Source organism: Panicum virgatum, chromosome 2N (assembly GCF_016808335.1).
Source record: "Panicum virgatum strain AP13 chromosome 2N, P.virgatum_v5, whole genome shotgun sequence".
Lineage (NCBI taxonomy): Eukaryota > Viridiplantae > Streptophyta > Magnoliopsida > Poales > Poaceae > Panicum > Panicum virgatum.
In genome coordinates this window covers 54,467,088-54,485,062 of record NC_053146.1, presented here as the reverse complement: position 1 = coordinate 54,485,062, position 17,975 = coordinate 54,467,088, and the positions used below count along the sequence as shown (strand labels likewise).

The following is a 17,975-nucleotide window of genomic DNA, read 5'->3' as shown; positions in this document are numbered from 1 at the left end:
ACATGGTAGACCTGACCCAACGGGCGGCACGGCCTGGCTCGCCACGGCCCATTATGCACAGTCGGGATGAGACGTGGCTTGGCCCAACGATGAGCAGAGGTACGGCCCTGGAGGCATTTATTACGAGACGGGCCTGCACGAGGCACGATCAGCCCCGTAGCCCAAATAGGCCCATTAATCTTGCAAAGCCCGTTAGGCAGGCTCTGGAGAAAACCTTTTCAAGTTTCAACGGTGCATTCATGCACACAGGTAGAAAACTAGAGAAGTCCATCCAAAATCTCAAAAAGAAAAGAAAAGAAAAGACCATCAAGGCAGCAAAAATTCATGGAAGAAAACAGCAGAGTCGTCCAAGCAAGCGACGGATCAACTAGCAATGAAGGAAACTAGGGAGGACACTGGAGAAAACAGGAGCACAGGGCCACTAGTCACTAGCGCCATCACCTTGCCGTGGAACGCTGCATCACAAAAGCTCGTGGAAAATTTCGACTTGGGAACATGCGTATTGCAATAGATGAATCAAATTGTTACACATCAGATAGATTCACGAGAGAAGAGTTTTGATCCACAAGACAACTACTTCATAGTTCATGCACAAACCACGGTGCCCAATTCCCATGGAAGGATGCCGATTTGGTGCTGGTGGCAGCACACCGATTCCTACTAGAGTGATGGCTAGGCGAGCGTCTTGGTCTTGGGGACTAGGACAAGGGGAACCCGCCGCGGCGTCGTCAGCCCCGGCGCCTCGCCCATATCGAGGTCCGCCGGGCGCATGCCGCCGGGGAGCTCCCAGTCGAAGTGGCGCAGGAGGCTGGCGAGCGCGAGCTCCAAGACCGGCAGCGCGAAGTTGATGCCGGGGCAGATCCTCCGGCCGGCGCCGAACGGGATGAGCTGGTACTCGGTCCCTCTGAAGTCCGCGGGGGCGCCGCCGCCCACGAACCGCTCCGGCCGGAACTCCTCCGGCGCGTCCCACGCCGCGGGGTCCCGCCCGATCGCCCACGCGTTGATGAAGAGCGCGGTCTTGGCCGGGATCTCGTACCCCTGCACGACCGCCGGCGTCGTCGATTCGTGCGGGACGAGGAGCGGCGCCGGCGCGTGGAGCCGCAGCACCTCTTTGAACACCGCCTTCAGGTACTCCAGCCTGTTCAGGTCCGGTTCCGCGATGGCCGGCTGATCGGCGGTGGCGACGCGCGCGATCTCGTCTTGGAGCTTCGCCATCACCCGCGGGTTGGCGACGAGCTCTGCCATGGACCATTCCAGCGTCTGCGACGATGTTTCAGTTGCCGCGGCTATCATGTCCTGCACACGCAACAATCGAGCACGGATCAGGAGAACAAGATCAGTAGAAATTTCTCGAGAAATGAGAAGAGCATTTCTGCGAGGATGACCTCGATGATGGATTTGATACGATCGTCTGTGAGCTCGAGCCCGTCGGCGCCTTCTTCCCTCAGCCGCAGCAGGACGTCCAAGAAGTCCTCATCCTCCTCGCCTGCACCGTCGCCCCCCTTCTCCTTGTGTGCCGCCACTATCTCGGACAGGAACTTGTCCCACGCCTCGGCCATGTCGTCGACCTTCCTGTCGAAGCCCGTCGCCCATCTCACGAACCTCGCCGGCGCGTCCGGCAGCACGTCCTCCGGCTGGAAGCCCGCCATCAGCGCCTCGGAGTTCCCCATCAGCTGCTTCATCTTCTCGGCTGTTGCCCCGGCGGCACCGGTCGCCGCGCGGGTGATCACCGCGTTCGCGTAGCCGTACAGGAGCTCCCTCAGCTCCACGGCCTCCCCCGCCTCCGCGGCGCGGCGGGTCCGGGCGACGAGCGCGGCCACCTCGGCGGCGCGCACGGGCGCGAACGACTCCACGCGGCGCGGGGAGAGGAGGTGGACCACGGCGATCTTCTTGGTCCGGCGCCAGTTCTCGCCGTACGGCGCGAACGACACGTTGAGGCAGCCGTACGACAGCTTCTCCGCTGCCACGCTGCGCGGGCGGGAGGCGAAGGCGAGGTCGTGGTTCCTGAACAGGTCCGCGGCGGCCGCGGCCGTGGACACGACCAGCGTCCGCCTGCGCCCGAGCTGCAGGAAGAGGAGGCCGCCGCCGCCGCCGTATCGAAGTTGCAAGTCGTGCAAGGAGCGGTGCGCGAGGCGGCCGATGAGGTGGAGGTGGCCAATCAGCGGCAGCGACGGGGGAGACGGTGGGAGCTTACCGCGCTGGCGGTTCTCGACGACATAGAGGAAGACGATAAGCACGGCGCCGACGGCGGCAAGCACGTAAGGAGACATCTTCTCCTGCTCCGCTGACTACTCACAGATGGAGAAGATTGGAAACTGCTCAGCTTGTAGAGAACATTGCAACGTTAAAAAAAAACGGATTTACTCGGTGTCTAAAAAAAATCTTTCTGGGTAACTGAGCGCTGAACTGTTGAATATCTAGCCGCCGGCTAGTGGCTGCCGGGCAACCACTGCAATTTTGTTTGTTTCCTATCGTCTATTCGACTATTCCTCTATGATGTGACTTCATCCGGTTGGATTCAACAGAGAAGTCATGGCCCCGTTTGGTTTGTGTGTGCAAGGGAGTAGTATAAATTTTGACTAATAATAACAAGTATTAAATAAAGTCAGTTTACAAAATTAACTTTACAGCCTTGCACTACTTCGCGAGACGAATCTAATGACGTCTTTGATCGCACAATCCGAGGTTGGCATTGTAGCATTACTGTAGCTAATCATCGATTAATTACCGTTATTAGATTCGTCACGAAAAATTACATCCATCCGTAAAAAGATTTTTCAAATAAATATCGTTTAGTACTTCATACATGCAAGATTCTATTTGTAGCGCGAGTAGCGCAACGCTAACCAAACGAGGCGACAAAATTCGACTGTGAAGTCTCACGATTGGTGGAAGTCCGAAATCCCCTCTTGTCCGTACTCCGTAGCCTTTCCTTTTGCTTTCAGGCCCGAGAGGCAAGAACCCTATGGCGGGTCAAATTTTTGCACGAGTCCGGCTGGATTAGGTTCGATTTTTTTATTAGGTCGTATTTATTAAATTGGACAACTCATGATTCCGTTTAGTCCGGAAAAGATTCCTCTGCACTTTTGCCCCGAGTCCGGCTGGATTAGGTTGGATTCTGTTTTTTTATTAGGTCGCATTTATTAAATTCGACGAAAAAAATCATCTGCACTGCGGCAAAGAGACTTGCTCATATTATTTGGAAAAGCTGTATATCGCGCGTGGGATAAATTAGCCCACCAATCACGTGAAGAACTAATGTGGCCCATTCAGCTTTCGGCTAGGACGAAAAGAACACGCAGAGTTAAATTAAATTCATTCCATTAGTAGATTGTTTATCTTTTTATGTGTGGTGAGGGACGCAGCCTGCTTGTGGTCCATTTCTAATTTTTTCCTTTTTCTTTCCGTTTTTCCGTTTTGCCTTCTACATCACTTTTACATTATTTTTAATTATTATTCTATTTTTCTCTTTTTATTTTATATTTACTTTTCTCTTTGAGATTTTAATTTATTCTTTTAAATTTTATTTTTAAATTTATTTTATTTTCCCATTTATAAAACTTATTTTTTTATTATTTTTAATATTTATTCTTTATATTTATCTGATTATTTTACATTTTTTATTTTTAAAAATTTTGATTTACCTTTTCTTGTTTTTGTTTATTTTCTATTTTTTGCTAAAATTAAATTTCATCTATTTTATTTTTCTATTTTGGTGATACAACTTTTGAATTTTTTTTATTTTCGCTCTACTTTTATTTGTAATTTTTTAGTAATTCTCCCTTCTTCATTCCTTTCTTATTTTCCTTGCTTTTCCCTTTTCTTTTCTTTTGCATACTACCTGCTTTATTATATTTCAGTTTGCTACTTTTATATTCATTTATTTAGTTTTCATAAATATTTGTATACGTTTCTATTTTTCATCATTTTTTCTTTTGTTTGTCTTTAAGAATAATTTGTTCATAGAGCCTAATTTATTCTTGTTGTGGGTACATTTGTTCAGCATGTAAAAAATATTTTATCCATTTTTAGAATAATTTATTTGTGATATTAAATTATTTGTTAAATTTGTAGACTAAATTGTTCTGTGACGTGAACGCATTGGTTCGTGATATTTAGTGGTCAAATGTTTGCCATGTGCAACATTTTTGTTCGTCTTGTTGAAGAAGCTATCCTTTGTTCTAGTCGTTAAATTATTTGGTGGAAATAGTCTTTTGTTCGTCTCATTGAAGAAGCTATCATTTGTTCTAATCGTCAAACTATTTGGTTGCAATAGTCAAAATTAACTATCTTGTATTTTTTTAAAAAATTATTCCGAAAATAGTTAAGTGTAGTCTTGATTTGAAGATCTCATCATAAGAAATGTTATGGTGAAATTGAAATTTAATTTAGATACTTGGTTTGGGATTTATGACTTTTTATGTTGAATATTTCTTCACATGATTTTATATATTTTTTACTTTGCTAATGCATCGCTTCCGCTGCATGTGGGGTATGATTACGGTATGATGGATAGATCTTTTTATCGCGGAGTGCACTGCACGCACAAACAACCTATGCACCAGCCTATTGGGCTGACAGCCCATTAAATATAGTTGGTGAAACTATCATCTCCGGTGACATATAACCGCACCCCTTATTATTAGGTTGTAGAGTGTAGTTTGTTACTAATATGGAGGCGAGGGAAGGGAAGGTGGGTGACGCGGTGCGTGAGGTGGCGTCTGAACTAAATGATTGGAGTCGTAATTTCTTGGGAGATTTAGAGAAGCGAATTAAGCGTGCAAAGAAGGCATTGGAGGCATGTAGGAGAGGTGTGATATCCCGAGATAGTGTTGCAAAAGAAGAGATATGGAAGTATCGTTTGGAGAAGTTGGAGAACCAACGGGAACTATACTGAAAGCAGCATGCAACCACTCATTGGCTGAAGCATGGTGATCGTAATACCAGCTTCTTTCATAAGTCTGCTTCTGAGAAAAGGAGACAGAACAAAATAACTCGATTAGTGAGGGATGATGGAGTTGTGGTGCATGATGCAGAGGGCATCCATGCCCTGGTGACTAACTTTTATACCTCTCTTTTTCAATCCAATGCAGCTTCGAGATTTGAGGAACTGCTGCAGTGTGTACCGATACGAGTCACAACCATGATGAATGAGGAGCTGGCGAAGGCATACACAGAGGAGGAAATTAAAAGTGCTCTTGACAGCACGGGGGATCTGAAAGCTCCCGGCCCTGATGGCATGCCGGCCCTCTTCTACAAGAAATACTGGGATATAGTGGGAAATGATGTGTCGAGAGAGGTCATTGATCTTCTGAATGGTGGGCCAATGCAGAGTGGGTGGAATGACACAGTGGTGGTTCTTATCCCAAAAGTCAACAATCCAGATAAGCTGAAAGACCTGCGCCCAATTAGTTTGTGCAATGTAGTGTACAAAATCGCCTCAAAGGTACTAGCAAATCGCTTGAAAAAGGTCCTCCCTGATGTTATTTCTCTAAATCAGAGCGCATTTGTGCTGGGTCGCCTAATTACAGACAATGTGTTGCTGGCCTATGAACTAACCCACTTTATGCAGACCAAGAAAAGAGGGGCTGATAGTTTCGCGGCACTCAAACTCGATATGAGTAAAGCGTATGATCGGGTGGAATGGGAGTTCTTGCGGAGGATGCTGTGCAAGTTGGGCTTCCACAATGGTTGGGTGGACAAACTGATGAATTTTGTGACAACTGTCCGCTACCGAATTCGAGTTAATGGTGAGCTAACTGATGAGATTATTCCCCAATGGGGACTAAGGCAGGGGGATCCTCTCTCCCCCTATTTGTTCTTAATTTGTGCTGGGGCGTTCTCATGCTTGCGGAATGCGGCTGAAAAAGATGGTAGAACAGTGGGAGTCTGGGTTTGTCGAGGTGCACCGAGTATTAATCATCTTTTGTTTGCGGATGATTCTCTGCTACTCTTCAAAATTGAGAATGGGAGTGCAGAGCATTTGCGGAATATTCTTTCATTGTACGAGGATTGCTCGGGGCAGACAATTAACAAAGACAAGTCATCTATTATGTTTAGTCAGAACACAGTAGCTGAAACAAAAGTTAGCCTTATGGCAGCACTGGAGATTGGGACAGAAGCTAGAACTGAGAAGTACCTTGGGTTTCCTGTGTACATGGGTAAATCTAAAACACAGACCTTTGCATATTTGAAAGAAAGGGTGTGGAAGAGAATTCAGGGATGGAAGGAGAAGCTGTTGTCTGGAGCAGGAAAAGGTGTTCTCATTAAAGCTGTAGCTTAGGCGATCCCAACATATGCAATGTCCTGCTTTGATTTAACAAAGACATTGTGCGATGATATTGGAAGAGTGATCTGTAGGTTTTGGTGGGCTCGGCAGGACAAAGAAAATAAAATGCATTGGCTCTCTTGGGAATGTTTATGTCGCAGGAAGTGGCAATGTTGACTCGGCAAGGTTGGCGTCTGATTATGGATCCATCCTGAATCCCTGTGTGCTCAAGTGCTGCGGGCCAAGTACTACCCGGATGGGGATCCTCATGTAGCGAGTGAAAAACCTGGTATTTCTTATTCCTGGAGAAGCATACTCCGAGGTTTTGAAGCACTGAAGGAGGGCCTAATTTGGAGGGTAGGGGATGGCACCAGAATTAATATATGGAGTGATGCTTGGATTCCAAACAAGGTCACAAGAAGACCAAGGACACCGAGAGGAAGAACTGTCTTAAGCAAAGTGTCAGACCTAATCTCCCCCATCACTGGTACATGGGATGAGCAACTCATCCGTGATGTTTTTTGGGATGAGGATGTACAGGACATACTATCCATTCCTGTTAAGCCTGACTATGAAGACACTGTGGCATAGCACTATGATCCCAGGGGTAGTTTCTCTGTAAAATCTGCATATCATGTTTTGGAGGATAAACGTGAACAAAAGAAGAAAGTGCAGGGTGGCTCTTCTAGTGCGAATGGTAATGAAAGAGATGAGTTTCTCTGGGGGAAGGTGTGGAAGTTAGACTGTATTCCAAAGATAAAACAATTTCTCTGGCGATTGGCTCATAATAGCCTTCCTCTGCGAATGAATATTGCAAGAAGAGGAATGGATATAGATACAAGATGCCCAGTGTGTGGTCGACTCGATGAGGATGGGGAACATTGTTTCCTGAAGTGTAAACAAGTGAAAAAATGTTGGCAACTTCTCCATTTTGAAGCTGAAAGATTACAGCTGCTCAGGGCCAATTCTGCTCGAGATGTAGTTGAGAATATCTTGCAGATGGAAAAAGAGAAGGGGCGACAGGTGATTTGCCTGATGTGGGCCTGGTGGATGAATCGAAACAAAGCTAATGCAGGGGAGACAATATCAACTGTGGAGGAAGTCACCCGGAGAGCTATTATCTTTGCAGATAACACTTACCTCTCGGAGGATAAACCAATGCAGATAGCTGGTCAGGGAAGAAAAGCAAAGGAGAGATGGGTACCACCTCCACCAGATGTTCTGAAGATTAACACTGATGGGGCTTTCCGGAATGCAGAAAAAGATGGAGCTTGGGGCTTCGTGATCAGAGATTGTCAGGGCCATGGAATCTTGGCGGGAGCTGGCCATTTAAATGTTGTGCATGATGCACTTGCAGCTGAAGGAGAGGCTGTTTTAGCTGCGCTGAAGGCAGCAATGGACTTTGGAATTTCTCGTGTTGCAGTTGAGACTGATTCATCAAACCTTGTGATTGCCCTCACTTCAGACAAATTTGATCAGGCGCCAGGAGGAGTCATCTACAAGGATCTGCGCATGCTGTTGGCTATGTATTTTATACCTTTAAGCATTTCATATGTGTCTCGCTTTAGTAATCAGTGTGCTCATGAACTAGCTCGTTATGGTCTACAAAGGGACCCGGATCAACCTGTAATATGGTCTGATCCCCTCCCGAACTTTGTACAGACTGTGTTGGATCGCGACCTTGCTGATCCGGTTATGGGTGAATAAAGCATGAGCACGGGTTCAAAAAAACACCAGCTATTGACAGTATAGGTTAGGACTGCCCTTAAAACTATGCTGCCCAATTTTGAAACATTCAAGCACTTTTCGATATGAGTATTTTGATAGCCTTTCATGTCAAATACAAAAGTTCAAACTTTTCACTTATGGCTATGCAAGTGCAGTGAAAAATGCCACTTGCACAAATCCACACAAACTTTGTAAATCCAACAACAAAGGCAAAAGGAACGTGCAAGACAAACTCTTGTTGTCGCTGAAACTCCACTCCTATAAATATGTAATTCCGTCTAAACACAGTGTCACAATCCTACTTGCTTGTTCCACCTGTTTATAACTTCGCCTGCTCTTATATATCTACATCACTTCATGCCGATGTACTGACTTCTGAAGCTCAATAATGTCTGATACGGCCAGGGTTAGGGTTGCCAACGAGGAATGCCAGCACTCCTACCAACGGAGCGTTGATGTAGGTGGTGGGTTCAGATTTCCTGAAATCCGCACGGTCATCCTCATAGGCATCATCCTCCCCTGGCCCTCCGACAACCGCTCCGATCAACGGGTTAGGGTTTGCGCCAGACGAATTGTAATACGGCGTGCCTTCTTTGCACGCGATCCGCTGCGGATGGTCCTTGATCGAAGGCAACGAAGATCCTCGGTGATGGATCCGTTGGGGGTATCGGTCGCCGTACCCAATCATGTATGACATCTTCATTGGGTTATCTCCTAACAGATAATCAACCTGCAGATGCAAGTTCAGAGGGCAATCTTTGGATGTTCCTGAATTGGCTGTCAGCAGGGAGACAAGTGCAGATTGTGAGGAGTGTGTGAGATGTGCCTACCTGCTTTTTGGCTTGCCGCTGAAGAGTTGCAGGGCCAACTGAAATGTCTCCACAGTCGACAGAGTGAGATGACTTGGAGAGGTACTTGGCATATGTCAGGAGAAGGAAGGAGATGGAGGTGACATGCTGCATGTTGCTGCCTCCAGGCTTGTAGAGCATGCCCCCGGGGGTGTACGTGATGTGCGGTGAAGAGGACTCTGGAATGAGCGTGCAAATGAAGCTGTCCGCAAACTCCTTGTAGGACTGCAAAGATAGCACCTCGCCTTCTATGAACTCCTGCAGAGCAATTATATTCCTTATTTTCTTGTGCCAATCAGCTTCGTGCTGCTGATTTTTCAGCATTATTTGCATTCAGGAATTGAAGGAGATCGATGTAAGCAGCCCGACCTTGGAGACAAGAACATTGAGGCCAGCATGCTTGTTGTCCCACCCGAACTCGTTGCTGCTGTCTTCTGCACCGAGGGTCTTGCCGTTGTTCTGAATGTACTGGAGGAACGTGTCATCCTTGGAGGCTCTCCTTAGCCATGCCGCCCCCCAGAGTAGCTCATCCTGCCAAGAATTTTCAGTATGTGCTTTAAGGTACCGGCCTGACTAAGTTCTGAACTTCTGTTTTACTGAATGTTTTGATTGTGTGGAATCTGTAGAAGCAGCCTTTAATTCTCTTCAGTTTTATAAGAGTGTATTCGAAGTCGAAAAGTTTGGTTTTTGGCTCACAGTTACTACACTAAAATCAAAATCAAAATCTTTTGAAGTTTAGCAATGTAAACTCAAATGTTGTTTGCTCTTTGCTCTGTTGGCACTTAGAAATGCAATTCACCTATGTGATGTCCTACCATTTGGGCCGACACGTGATGCATGAGTATTGAGCCAGTGTGCAGCGAGTGTCTGGAGGTTGGTCCACCTAAATTGCTAAATGTTTTTTTTTTCTCGAAAGGATCTAAATTGCTAAATGTTGGAGTCCTGGAAGTTCAGGAATAGAAACTAGTACTGATTTTGTTGCTCTGTTGAAATGGCAGTCGCTGTGGACTGCAATTCTAGCACTATTTGCATTGGTATTCTTGCTACATATGTGTAGTAGTATCTGCTATGAGCCAGGTATGATGCAAGGTAGCAATGTAACAATGTTCCATTAACCCGTAAGCTACAGATGTGTGTGTCTCTACAGACAGACAGGGTAATATTTGGAGAACTATGAAGTACCAATTGCCAAAGTAACATCACCGCAACTGCGAGACACAGGGTAAGCTCCTCTGTGCCTTCTTGTTAACTTGTGACGAGGCAGAGCTGCAGAGATCATGTCGCTATCTGCTGGCAGAGGCAGGGAAACGAGACAAGCATCTGACCTGGTAGCCATTGAAGTCGCAGTAGAACGGGCAGCCCCCTGCCCTGAGGTCTGGGTCGTCGCTGTACGCGCCCTTGTACGTGTCCGCGAACTCGAACGCCTTCCTCGCGCTCGCGAGCAGCGTCTCGGCGTACTCCGGGTCGTCGTCGCGGAACACCATGGACGCCGCCGCCAATGCCGCCGCCGTTTCCCCCGCGATGTCCGAGCCCGGCCGCCCCGCGCTGACGTTGTACACCGTGCGCTCCGTGTCCATGTCCTCCGGCCTCTCCCAGCAGTCGTGATCCTTCCACGGATCGCCCACCTGCATTGCCCGTGCGCAGCACTCGATCTCAGTGTTTCCGCGACACGAACGAACGCGACGGTGCTGCGGTGCGGCGCGCTTGCCTGCAGGAAGATGACGCTGGGGTGGGCGAGGGTCTTGAGGAGGTAGTCGGTGGCCCAGCGGACGGCGCCGGCGGCGTGGCGGCGCTCGTCGCGCGGCATGTCGCCGCCGAACTCGATGACGCTCCAGGCCAGCATGGTGGTGGTGAACGCCATGGGGAAGCCGAACTTGACGTTGTCGCCGGCGTCGTAGTACCCGCCCTCGAGGTCGACCCCGGCCGCGGCGCCGTCCGACACGCCGGAGTCCCCGCGCCACGACGCGCGCTGGCCCGGCGGGAGCCGCCCCGAGCGCTGGCCCTCGAAGAAGAGGATGGACTTGGCCAGCGCGTCACGGTAGTCGTGCCGCTTGGCGGCCGCGGGGAAGCCGAGGAACGAGGCCGAGCAGGACGGCACGAGCCGGTGCGCCGCCAGGAAGGACGCTAGTAGGATGCGCACGCACAAGCGGTGGATGGAGGACGGACGGGGAGCGACGCGAGGCGCCATTTCGAGCTCGCCGCTGCTCACACTGTCACTGGAGCATGTCGCTGCTGTTTTGGCGCGTTTTTATAGGCAGCAACATGTCACAATGCACATGCTCACACTGACAAAAACTGTCATACAGTGCTCTCTTTATCCATGGCGATGGACGCTGGTAAATTCAGTACTATTGAGCTCTCTTTCGAAAGAAAAATACAGTATGATTTTCAGAAAAAATAGGGAAATTTCAGTATGGGTGAGCTATACGTATACTGCTCAACTGCTGCGTACATACAACATACTGACATGGTCCTGACCATTTTGTACTATGAGCATGGCTTCACTCACTCGGTATATTAAGTAGAAACCGCTGGTGATGAATGCCTGCAGGGCTTGTATACTCAGGGACTCAGGGTCTGGTTTTTTCTTGGATTTCTGGTAGGGAATGTGCGGGGTAGTTAAAGGACAAAGGTTGGGGATCACGGGAGTGGTGGTAAGAAGAGGTGAGGCCAAAGGATTCTTTAGGGTTCTTGATGGCCGACACGGGCAACCAGCAGCTACTGGCCTCATTGTGGTCACATGCAAGATGGAAGAGTCCACGTAGGACCATCCTGGTTAGATCCTAAATTTGGCACTGTTGATGTATGCAGCAGCAGACATTGGGTTTTACTTCATTCCATGGTTTTCTGATAAGTTTCAAATTTGTACGAATCCTATGGATTTGAACCATAAAACTCAACTTCCAAGCAGGGGCAGGGGCTTTCGCACTCGATGGCGCTACTAAGTCCATATGGAGTAGCATTGTTTTCAGCATTCACATGCATGAAGGACACTGTCCTTTTCGTCAAAATCATAAATGATGCATAGAGACCTCGAGTGCACACCACTTTTAGGAAAATCTAAAATCAAGATAGCTATTATTTCTCTGCCTATTAAGGTTTGTGTTGATCATATTGCTTTTTTTTAATAAAATACGTGCTCAGGCACATTCGCAAAAAAAAGATACCTATTATAGGTTCCAAACTTCCAATGTCAAGTAAGAGGAAAACACTGATTTTATTTTGGGAAAAGTCTATTTTCAACCCTAAACTATCACAATCGTCTGATTTTAGTCCTTGAACTACGAAACCAAACATCCTACATCTCCAACTACCAAAACTGTTAGAAAAACAACACTGACCTCAACCTAAGGTGGTTTTGCTACAGTATAATTTTCGTATTTCTAGGATTTTAAACTTCTCTAAATTAAATAACAGAGAAAACATAGTTAATATTGTCTAAAAATCATGACATTTTCTCGGAGATGGCACAAGAGACATGAATCTATTTTGGCTAGATGCTCTACATTAGACATAAAAAAATTTTGAACTATACAATTTTAAAAATGGATAGATTCAAAATTACTTGAATCTTTAGGCTTGCTAAACCTTTGATAAAAATGCATTAAAAACATGATAATTTGTACTTTTTATATAGTTTAATAAAATATTTTTATTGGACCAAATTTTATACTAAATTCTCAAATTAGAATTTTGAGGAAATAATGAAATTTGATTCAAATTTGAGCGTTGTGAAGGAATTCAAAAAATTCAACAAAACTTGGACCAATAAAAAATATATTATTAAACTAAATAAAAAAGTATGAATTATCATATTTTTAATGCATTTTTAGCAAAGATTTAGCTGGCCTAAAATTAAAGGAATTTTGAATTCTACCCATTTTTAAAATTTTATAATTCAAATTCCTTTATGTCTAATGTAACCCACCTATCCAAAATAGATTTCTTGTCTCTTGTGCTACCTCACAGCAAATATTACGATTTTTAGACAATAGTAACTATGTTTTCTCAATTATTTAATTGAGAGAGGTGTAAAATCCTAGAAATTCGGAAATTATATTGTAGCAAAACCATCTTAGGTTGAGGCCAGGGTCGTTTTTTGAACGGTTTCGGTAGTTGGAGATATATGATGTCCGATTTCATAGTTTAGGGACCAAAATCGGATGATAGTGATAGTTCAGGGTTGAAAATTTTGAACTTTTCCCTTTTATTTTAGATACGGATTTTGAGCCTACCTCAACATTCGGCTGATTTTGTGTTAGATATGAATATACGGATTTTGAGCCTACCATAGCATTAGCTAAGAACCCAACAATTCTCATTGCATTTTTTGCCCCCTGTTGACTTCATCCCTTGCGTCTGTGTCTCGCCAGCATCAAGTCCAACTCGGACTTCCATGCCTCCACTCAACCGCAGCAACGCCATCCCCATGGCAGCCTCCATTCCGGCAAGAGGACAACGCCGAGACCCTGCTGATCCGAGCGAAAACGCTAGTTAGCCCGAAGCGATGAGGCGCGACAGCCTGCTTCTCGTTGGAGATCGATACGGACGAATTCCGACGATCGGGACACGTAGCAGCCGACCACGCATGGATACGGCAAAGGTGCGACGTTTGCCGGGAAAAGGATGGCCGTTAAGGTTGTCGAAACGGGAGGCCAGCAAAGTCCTTGTCCGTCCGACGTTGTTGCCACTGGCATGAAGAGGAACGGGACGCAGAGGAGGAATGCTGGTTGCCGATGGCGATGGGGACCCCGGTCCGTGTCGTTCAGGAAGACAGGAACGCAGCCATTTCACCAAAGCACAGGTATAATACTAGCAATTCAATTTATTTTTTTTAGTTCGCCCTTTGAAACGGATTTGGACAATGAAGTTTTCAGAGAGTATGGTTTGCAGTCACTGACATGAGACGTCGTGCCTGAAACCTCAGAAAACCAAAACTACAGTACAGCGTTTTTTGTCTCTTGGGGTTTTTTTTCAGACTTTCAGGTGATGTGGCTGGTAAATGGACGCAGTTCATCTACTCATAAGCAACACTTAGAACATTTACATGCAGGATCATCAAAGGTTGCAATCCTGGTAGATCTCCCTTAAAAAAAGAAAGAAAGAAAGGCTGATAGCTAGTGGATGGATGGATCGAAGCGCTTTCTCACGTAAGCAGAAAAGGGAACATCACCGGGCCTCGATTTTGCGAGACACCATGCGTGGCGCTCCAGCGCGGCTCCTTTGCGTGCGCGAGTCCAAAGGCTGCGATCCTCCTGCTGACGGTCGAGAGGAAAGTCGAGCCAAGAGAATAAGGCAATCGGTGCGAAACGCCGGTGTTAAACGCTGTCACAGACGGCACAGTTCGCCACCGACAGAGATAGGTAGGTCACGGGAAGGGGCGTGGTGTTTTCCTCGCCAGGGGTTCGGTTCGGCCCCCGGCCCGTACGTGCCGGTAAACTGTTCGTGGCGGAAGAAGTCCACGACGGAAAGCCGTGCGGCACTTTGGAGCGCTCGCGGTCGTGGCGTGACACGGAGCAACGGCGTTGGCGGACGGCGCGCGCGGCGCGGCAGCCAGCGTTTAGCGGCGCGCCGAGCCAAAACCCAACCCCCCGACCCGCCGGCGCTTCCGGTGAGTGGGTGAACCACCGCGCGCACCGCACAGGAGGGCGGCGCCGCGGCGCTCGGACGCGGAGCCGGAGATCCATGCGTCAGGTCACGGCGGAATGAATTCGCGGCACGCGCCGCGCGCGCAAGAGCGACGGTGACGGTGGTGGCGCGTGGCGTGGCCGCCTGGCCGGTGGTAGTTGCGCCCTGGCGCGGCGCGCCGGTGCGCGGGGTGCCTGCGATCCCCAGGCCCCAACTGTTGGGCCGTTTCCATGAGGACGTGATGAGGCGGTTTTTTTATTTTTTATTTCTGTTTTTTACAAAAATATATTTTCGAGTTGGAAATTAACAGAAATATACCCCGGCCGCCCCGCTGCCGGACGGCCGGGACCTGGCCGCCCGGCTGCCGGGCGGCAGGGGCTAAACTGCAAAAAAAAGAGGAAACAAAATTGCGGCCAGGTCCCTGGCAACCGGCCGCCCGGCAGCCGGGCGGCCGGCCTCCCAGGCCGCCCGGCTGGGGGCGGCCGGATTTTTTTTTGCAATTTAGCCCTTTTCGCAAAATAATTGAATATATGTGTCTTTTTTGTAACTTTTTGCAGAAATAGACCCTAGGGGTGGGCGCTGTAATATGTGGCGCCGAGATAACACGTCTTGACGCCACAGATCACGGCGCCGAGGTGTCACGCACGCACAAGCAATCTAGTGAATCTTTGAACTTGCATTTAATATTTTCGGACATTTTCAGGGGACTAGAATACTGTGAACCACACATAAAATATAACGGTAAGAATTAAAAATTAAAAACTACATTACACAATATAAACCATAAGAATTACATCATAATACAACGTTAATGAAACACACATCAAACATGCAGTGGCATGGCAGAACCCGTTACAACTACGGTAAACAGATTCTGAACTAAGCTAACATGCCTTAAGTAATTTAGAAAAACACAACAAACACAACGATGCAGTATGTGACTAGCAATAGATAGTCCTAGTGGCCGTACCCCCACGTAGCAAACTGCGTTAAGCCTTCTCCGCAGTATCCACCCATTGCAGGTGGTGCAGGCGGTGGTGCCGGAGGGGCAGGGCCCTTCTTCTTGTGACAAGGGCAGTTGCAGTAAGGAATAGTGCATGGTTCATTCTGTGAAGCGGCAGCATTGCTGATATCATCATCTTCGTCGTCTTTGTTACCCTCGCTCAATTCCTCGTAATAGTTTACCTTGCATTCCAGATCAAAGATCTTTATCTGGAGGTACTCGATGAACTCCTGAACTGAATCAATTGGTGCAGGATCGACCCATCTGGTAAAACCACAGTTTTCTGGAGCATCTGAAAACTGCAAAATAAATTTCATGTAAGGTATCTCAACGAAGATAAAGAAATAAAATAACCAAGTATTACCCATGCGTGTGGGCATTTGAAGAAACGCCGACCGCCATCCATCCCGTCGGTGCACATCTGCACTAAACAGTCCTCACCATGTCTGCATTTTGGCCACGGTTCTCTACGGTTATCGTATTGTCGTAGAGGAGTTTCATTGGTAAAATCACTCTTGTGCTGTGGCGGAAACTCAAACACTGGTTCCGGAAAGGAATCAGGTCCAAGAGGCCCCTCCCATATTATGGGGTCTCCCTTTCTTCCCCCTTTTCCTTTCCCAAAACCATAGTAATTCTTCCCGCTGGACCCACCTCCAGACATTGGGTATACAATGAGCTTTGTTGTTTGAGTGCTACTGGGAGTTCACAAACTTCGGAGTATTTATAGGCGCACAAATGTCTGATACCCGGAGTGTGGAGTGTAAATGGACCTGAAAAGCCTACATGACAACACAGTGAAGAGGCTAGCTGACCGAACACTGAAAATGCTAGATTCAATTATCGAACTGACTACTCGATGCATCTCTGTGCATGCAGAGCATCTAAGTGCATGCAGACTCACAGCACTGCATCGCTACCGCTCGGTCGATCGTGCCTAGATGCCACCTTCCCCACTACACGCCACAGACCTTCGCTGTAGAGTGACAGTTCCGTCGTCCTCGCCCGAGAGACTGCTTTGAATATGAGCTGGTGTGGTTGCCGTGTTGTCACATCTTTTCGAAATGGTGAAAGGGCACTACTATTGGGCTGTCGACTTTTGTCACATTTGTCTGGGCAAACAATGCGACATATGCGAAACCCGTGATCTCGTACTCGCATATAGATACACTATGGTCCCTATTTTGAGCTATACGAGCCTGTCACGAAGTTTACTCTGTATGCGGTAGTCGTCGTCATCGTCGGCGGGATCTCGGCCGCTAACTCCTCCCGCAACTAACTTGTCCTTCATTAAATCACGGAAAAAATTCGCAAGAGATTCCCTTATTTCACGAGCATTATGGAACCCCCAAACATAACAAGTTCACATCAATAATATCTATATAAATAAATGACAAGTAAACTACCACAATCATAAACAATCATAATCCGAACAGTCGAAACAGTCCACAATGCCGCCGAAGAAACAAGTGCAAACAACTAACGACCCCTACCATTCCGACCTCTCTTACGTTGTGCGTGTACGTGATCTGTAGAGTAGCTATGATGTTCCGGTGGTGCCACGTTTCTGTAGATGTGCCCATGTTTTCTGCAAAAATAAAAATTATGTGTCCATAAGAAAGGTATTGAGGGAACAATGTATGACCATAGTACGCATAGAATATAAATTTTTATCGTGTCCCATACCTGTCGAGAGTACCAGAGAGTCCCCATGGTGGGTCTGTCGTCCTCCATGTCACCGTACATATCCGGCGTGTACGGTGACTAGTCAATCATGGGATGACCGATCGCAATCCTCTCGTAAGACCAAAGCTGTAGCAGAATTGGGCACCCCGTTAGGACAGCATTCCTATCATTCTGCCGTGATGCCTTGCAGAGTCCACGATATATGCATGCAAGAGCCGCTAAACCCCAACTATATAAGGGTATGGCATCCTCATCTGCATCGGCGATCTCCTGTGCGTATGGCAGAAGCACCCTATCCACACAGTGCCCGTGTGAGTTGTTGAACAGGATGTACCCAAATAACCACAGCACGTACGCCTCGAGTGATCTAGTCACGCTGTAGTCATCAGCATCGGCTGCCAACAGATCCGGCTGCAATGAAGTACGAACATTGAGAATAAGAAACACATTAGTTATTTCAAAGCCATAAAATACATCAACACATCATTTTGTACGAAATTGTACCCGAAACTGTAGGAGCCATGACTTGGAAGGGCCTTTCGACTGTGGGTGCTCATTGAAATCTTCAGGATCAATCGTGGTGGCAGCACCTGCAAAACGTTCCTCAAGATCCTCCAGCCACGTAGAAGGTACCACGTGGGGCCCGACAGCGTCTCCGGTGATAGGAAGACCAAGAAGCATCGCAACGTCCTACAGGGTCGGTGCCATCTCCCCACAAGGGAGGTGGAACGTGTGTGTCTCAGGTCTCCATCTGTCAACGAGAGCTGAAAGTAGAGACCTGTCTAGCTTCACCAAAGCACTCTCAGCAAGACGAGCC

At 47.5% G+C, this 17,975-nt stretch overlaps 4 protein-coding genes across 4 annotated transcripts; 1 reads left to right on the top strand and 3 right to left on the bottom strand.

Annotated features, from left to right (window-relative positions):
• Positions 1–473: 473 nt before the first annotated feature.
• LOC120661341 (cytochrome P450 71A1-like) lies at positions 474–2,449 on the bottom strand. The gene is made up of 2 exons (XM_039940162.1): positions 1,386–2,449; positions 474–1,296 (listed from the first exon to the last, which is right to left on the bottom strand). The coding sequence occupies exons 1-2, from the start codon at positions 2,268–2,270 to the stop codon at positions 673–675; spliced, it is 1,509 nt and encodes a 502-aa protein (XP_039796096.1). The 5' UTR covers positions 2,271–2,449; the 3' UTR covers positions 474–672.
• Positions 2,450–7,303: 4,854 nt separating this feature from the next.
• Positions 7,304–7,975, top strand: LOC120662778. The gene has a single exon (XM_039941857.1). The coding sequence runs from the start codon at positions 7,304–7,306 to the stop codon at positions 7,973–7,975; it is 672 nt and encodes a 223-aa protein (XP_039797791.1).
• Positions 7,976–8,071: 96 nt separating this feature from the next.
• Positions 8,072–11,070, bottom strand: LOC120661336 (endoglucanase 23-like). The gene is made up of 5 exons (XM_039940157.1): positions 10,553–11,070; positions 10,170–10,469; positions 9,214–9,375; positions 8,827–9,102; positions 8,072–8,726 (listed from the first exon to the last, which is right to left on the bottom strand). Exons 1-5 carry the CDS (start codon positions 11,030–11,032, stop codon positions 8,379–8,381), a joined length of 1,566 nt encoding a protein of 521 aa, XP_039796091.1. The 5' UTR covers positions 11,033–11,070; the 3' UTR covers positions 8,072–8,378.
• A 6,104-nt stretch (positions 11,071–17,174) lies between these two features.
• On the bottom strand, positions 17,175–17,937 carry LOC120661338 (protein MAIN-LIKE 1-like). The gene is made up of 2 exons (XM_039940160.1): positions 17,663–17,937; positions 17,175–17,569 (listed from the first exon to the last, which is right to left on the bottom strand). The coding sequence occupies exons 1-2, from the start codon at positions 17,837–17,839 to the stop codon at positions 17,237–17,239; spliced, it is 510 nt and encodes a 169-aa protein (XP_039796094.1). The 5' UTR covers positions 17,840–17,937; the 3' UTR covers positions 17,175–17,236.
• Positions 17,938–17,975: the final 38 nt, after the last annotated feature.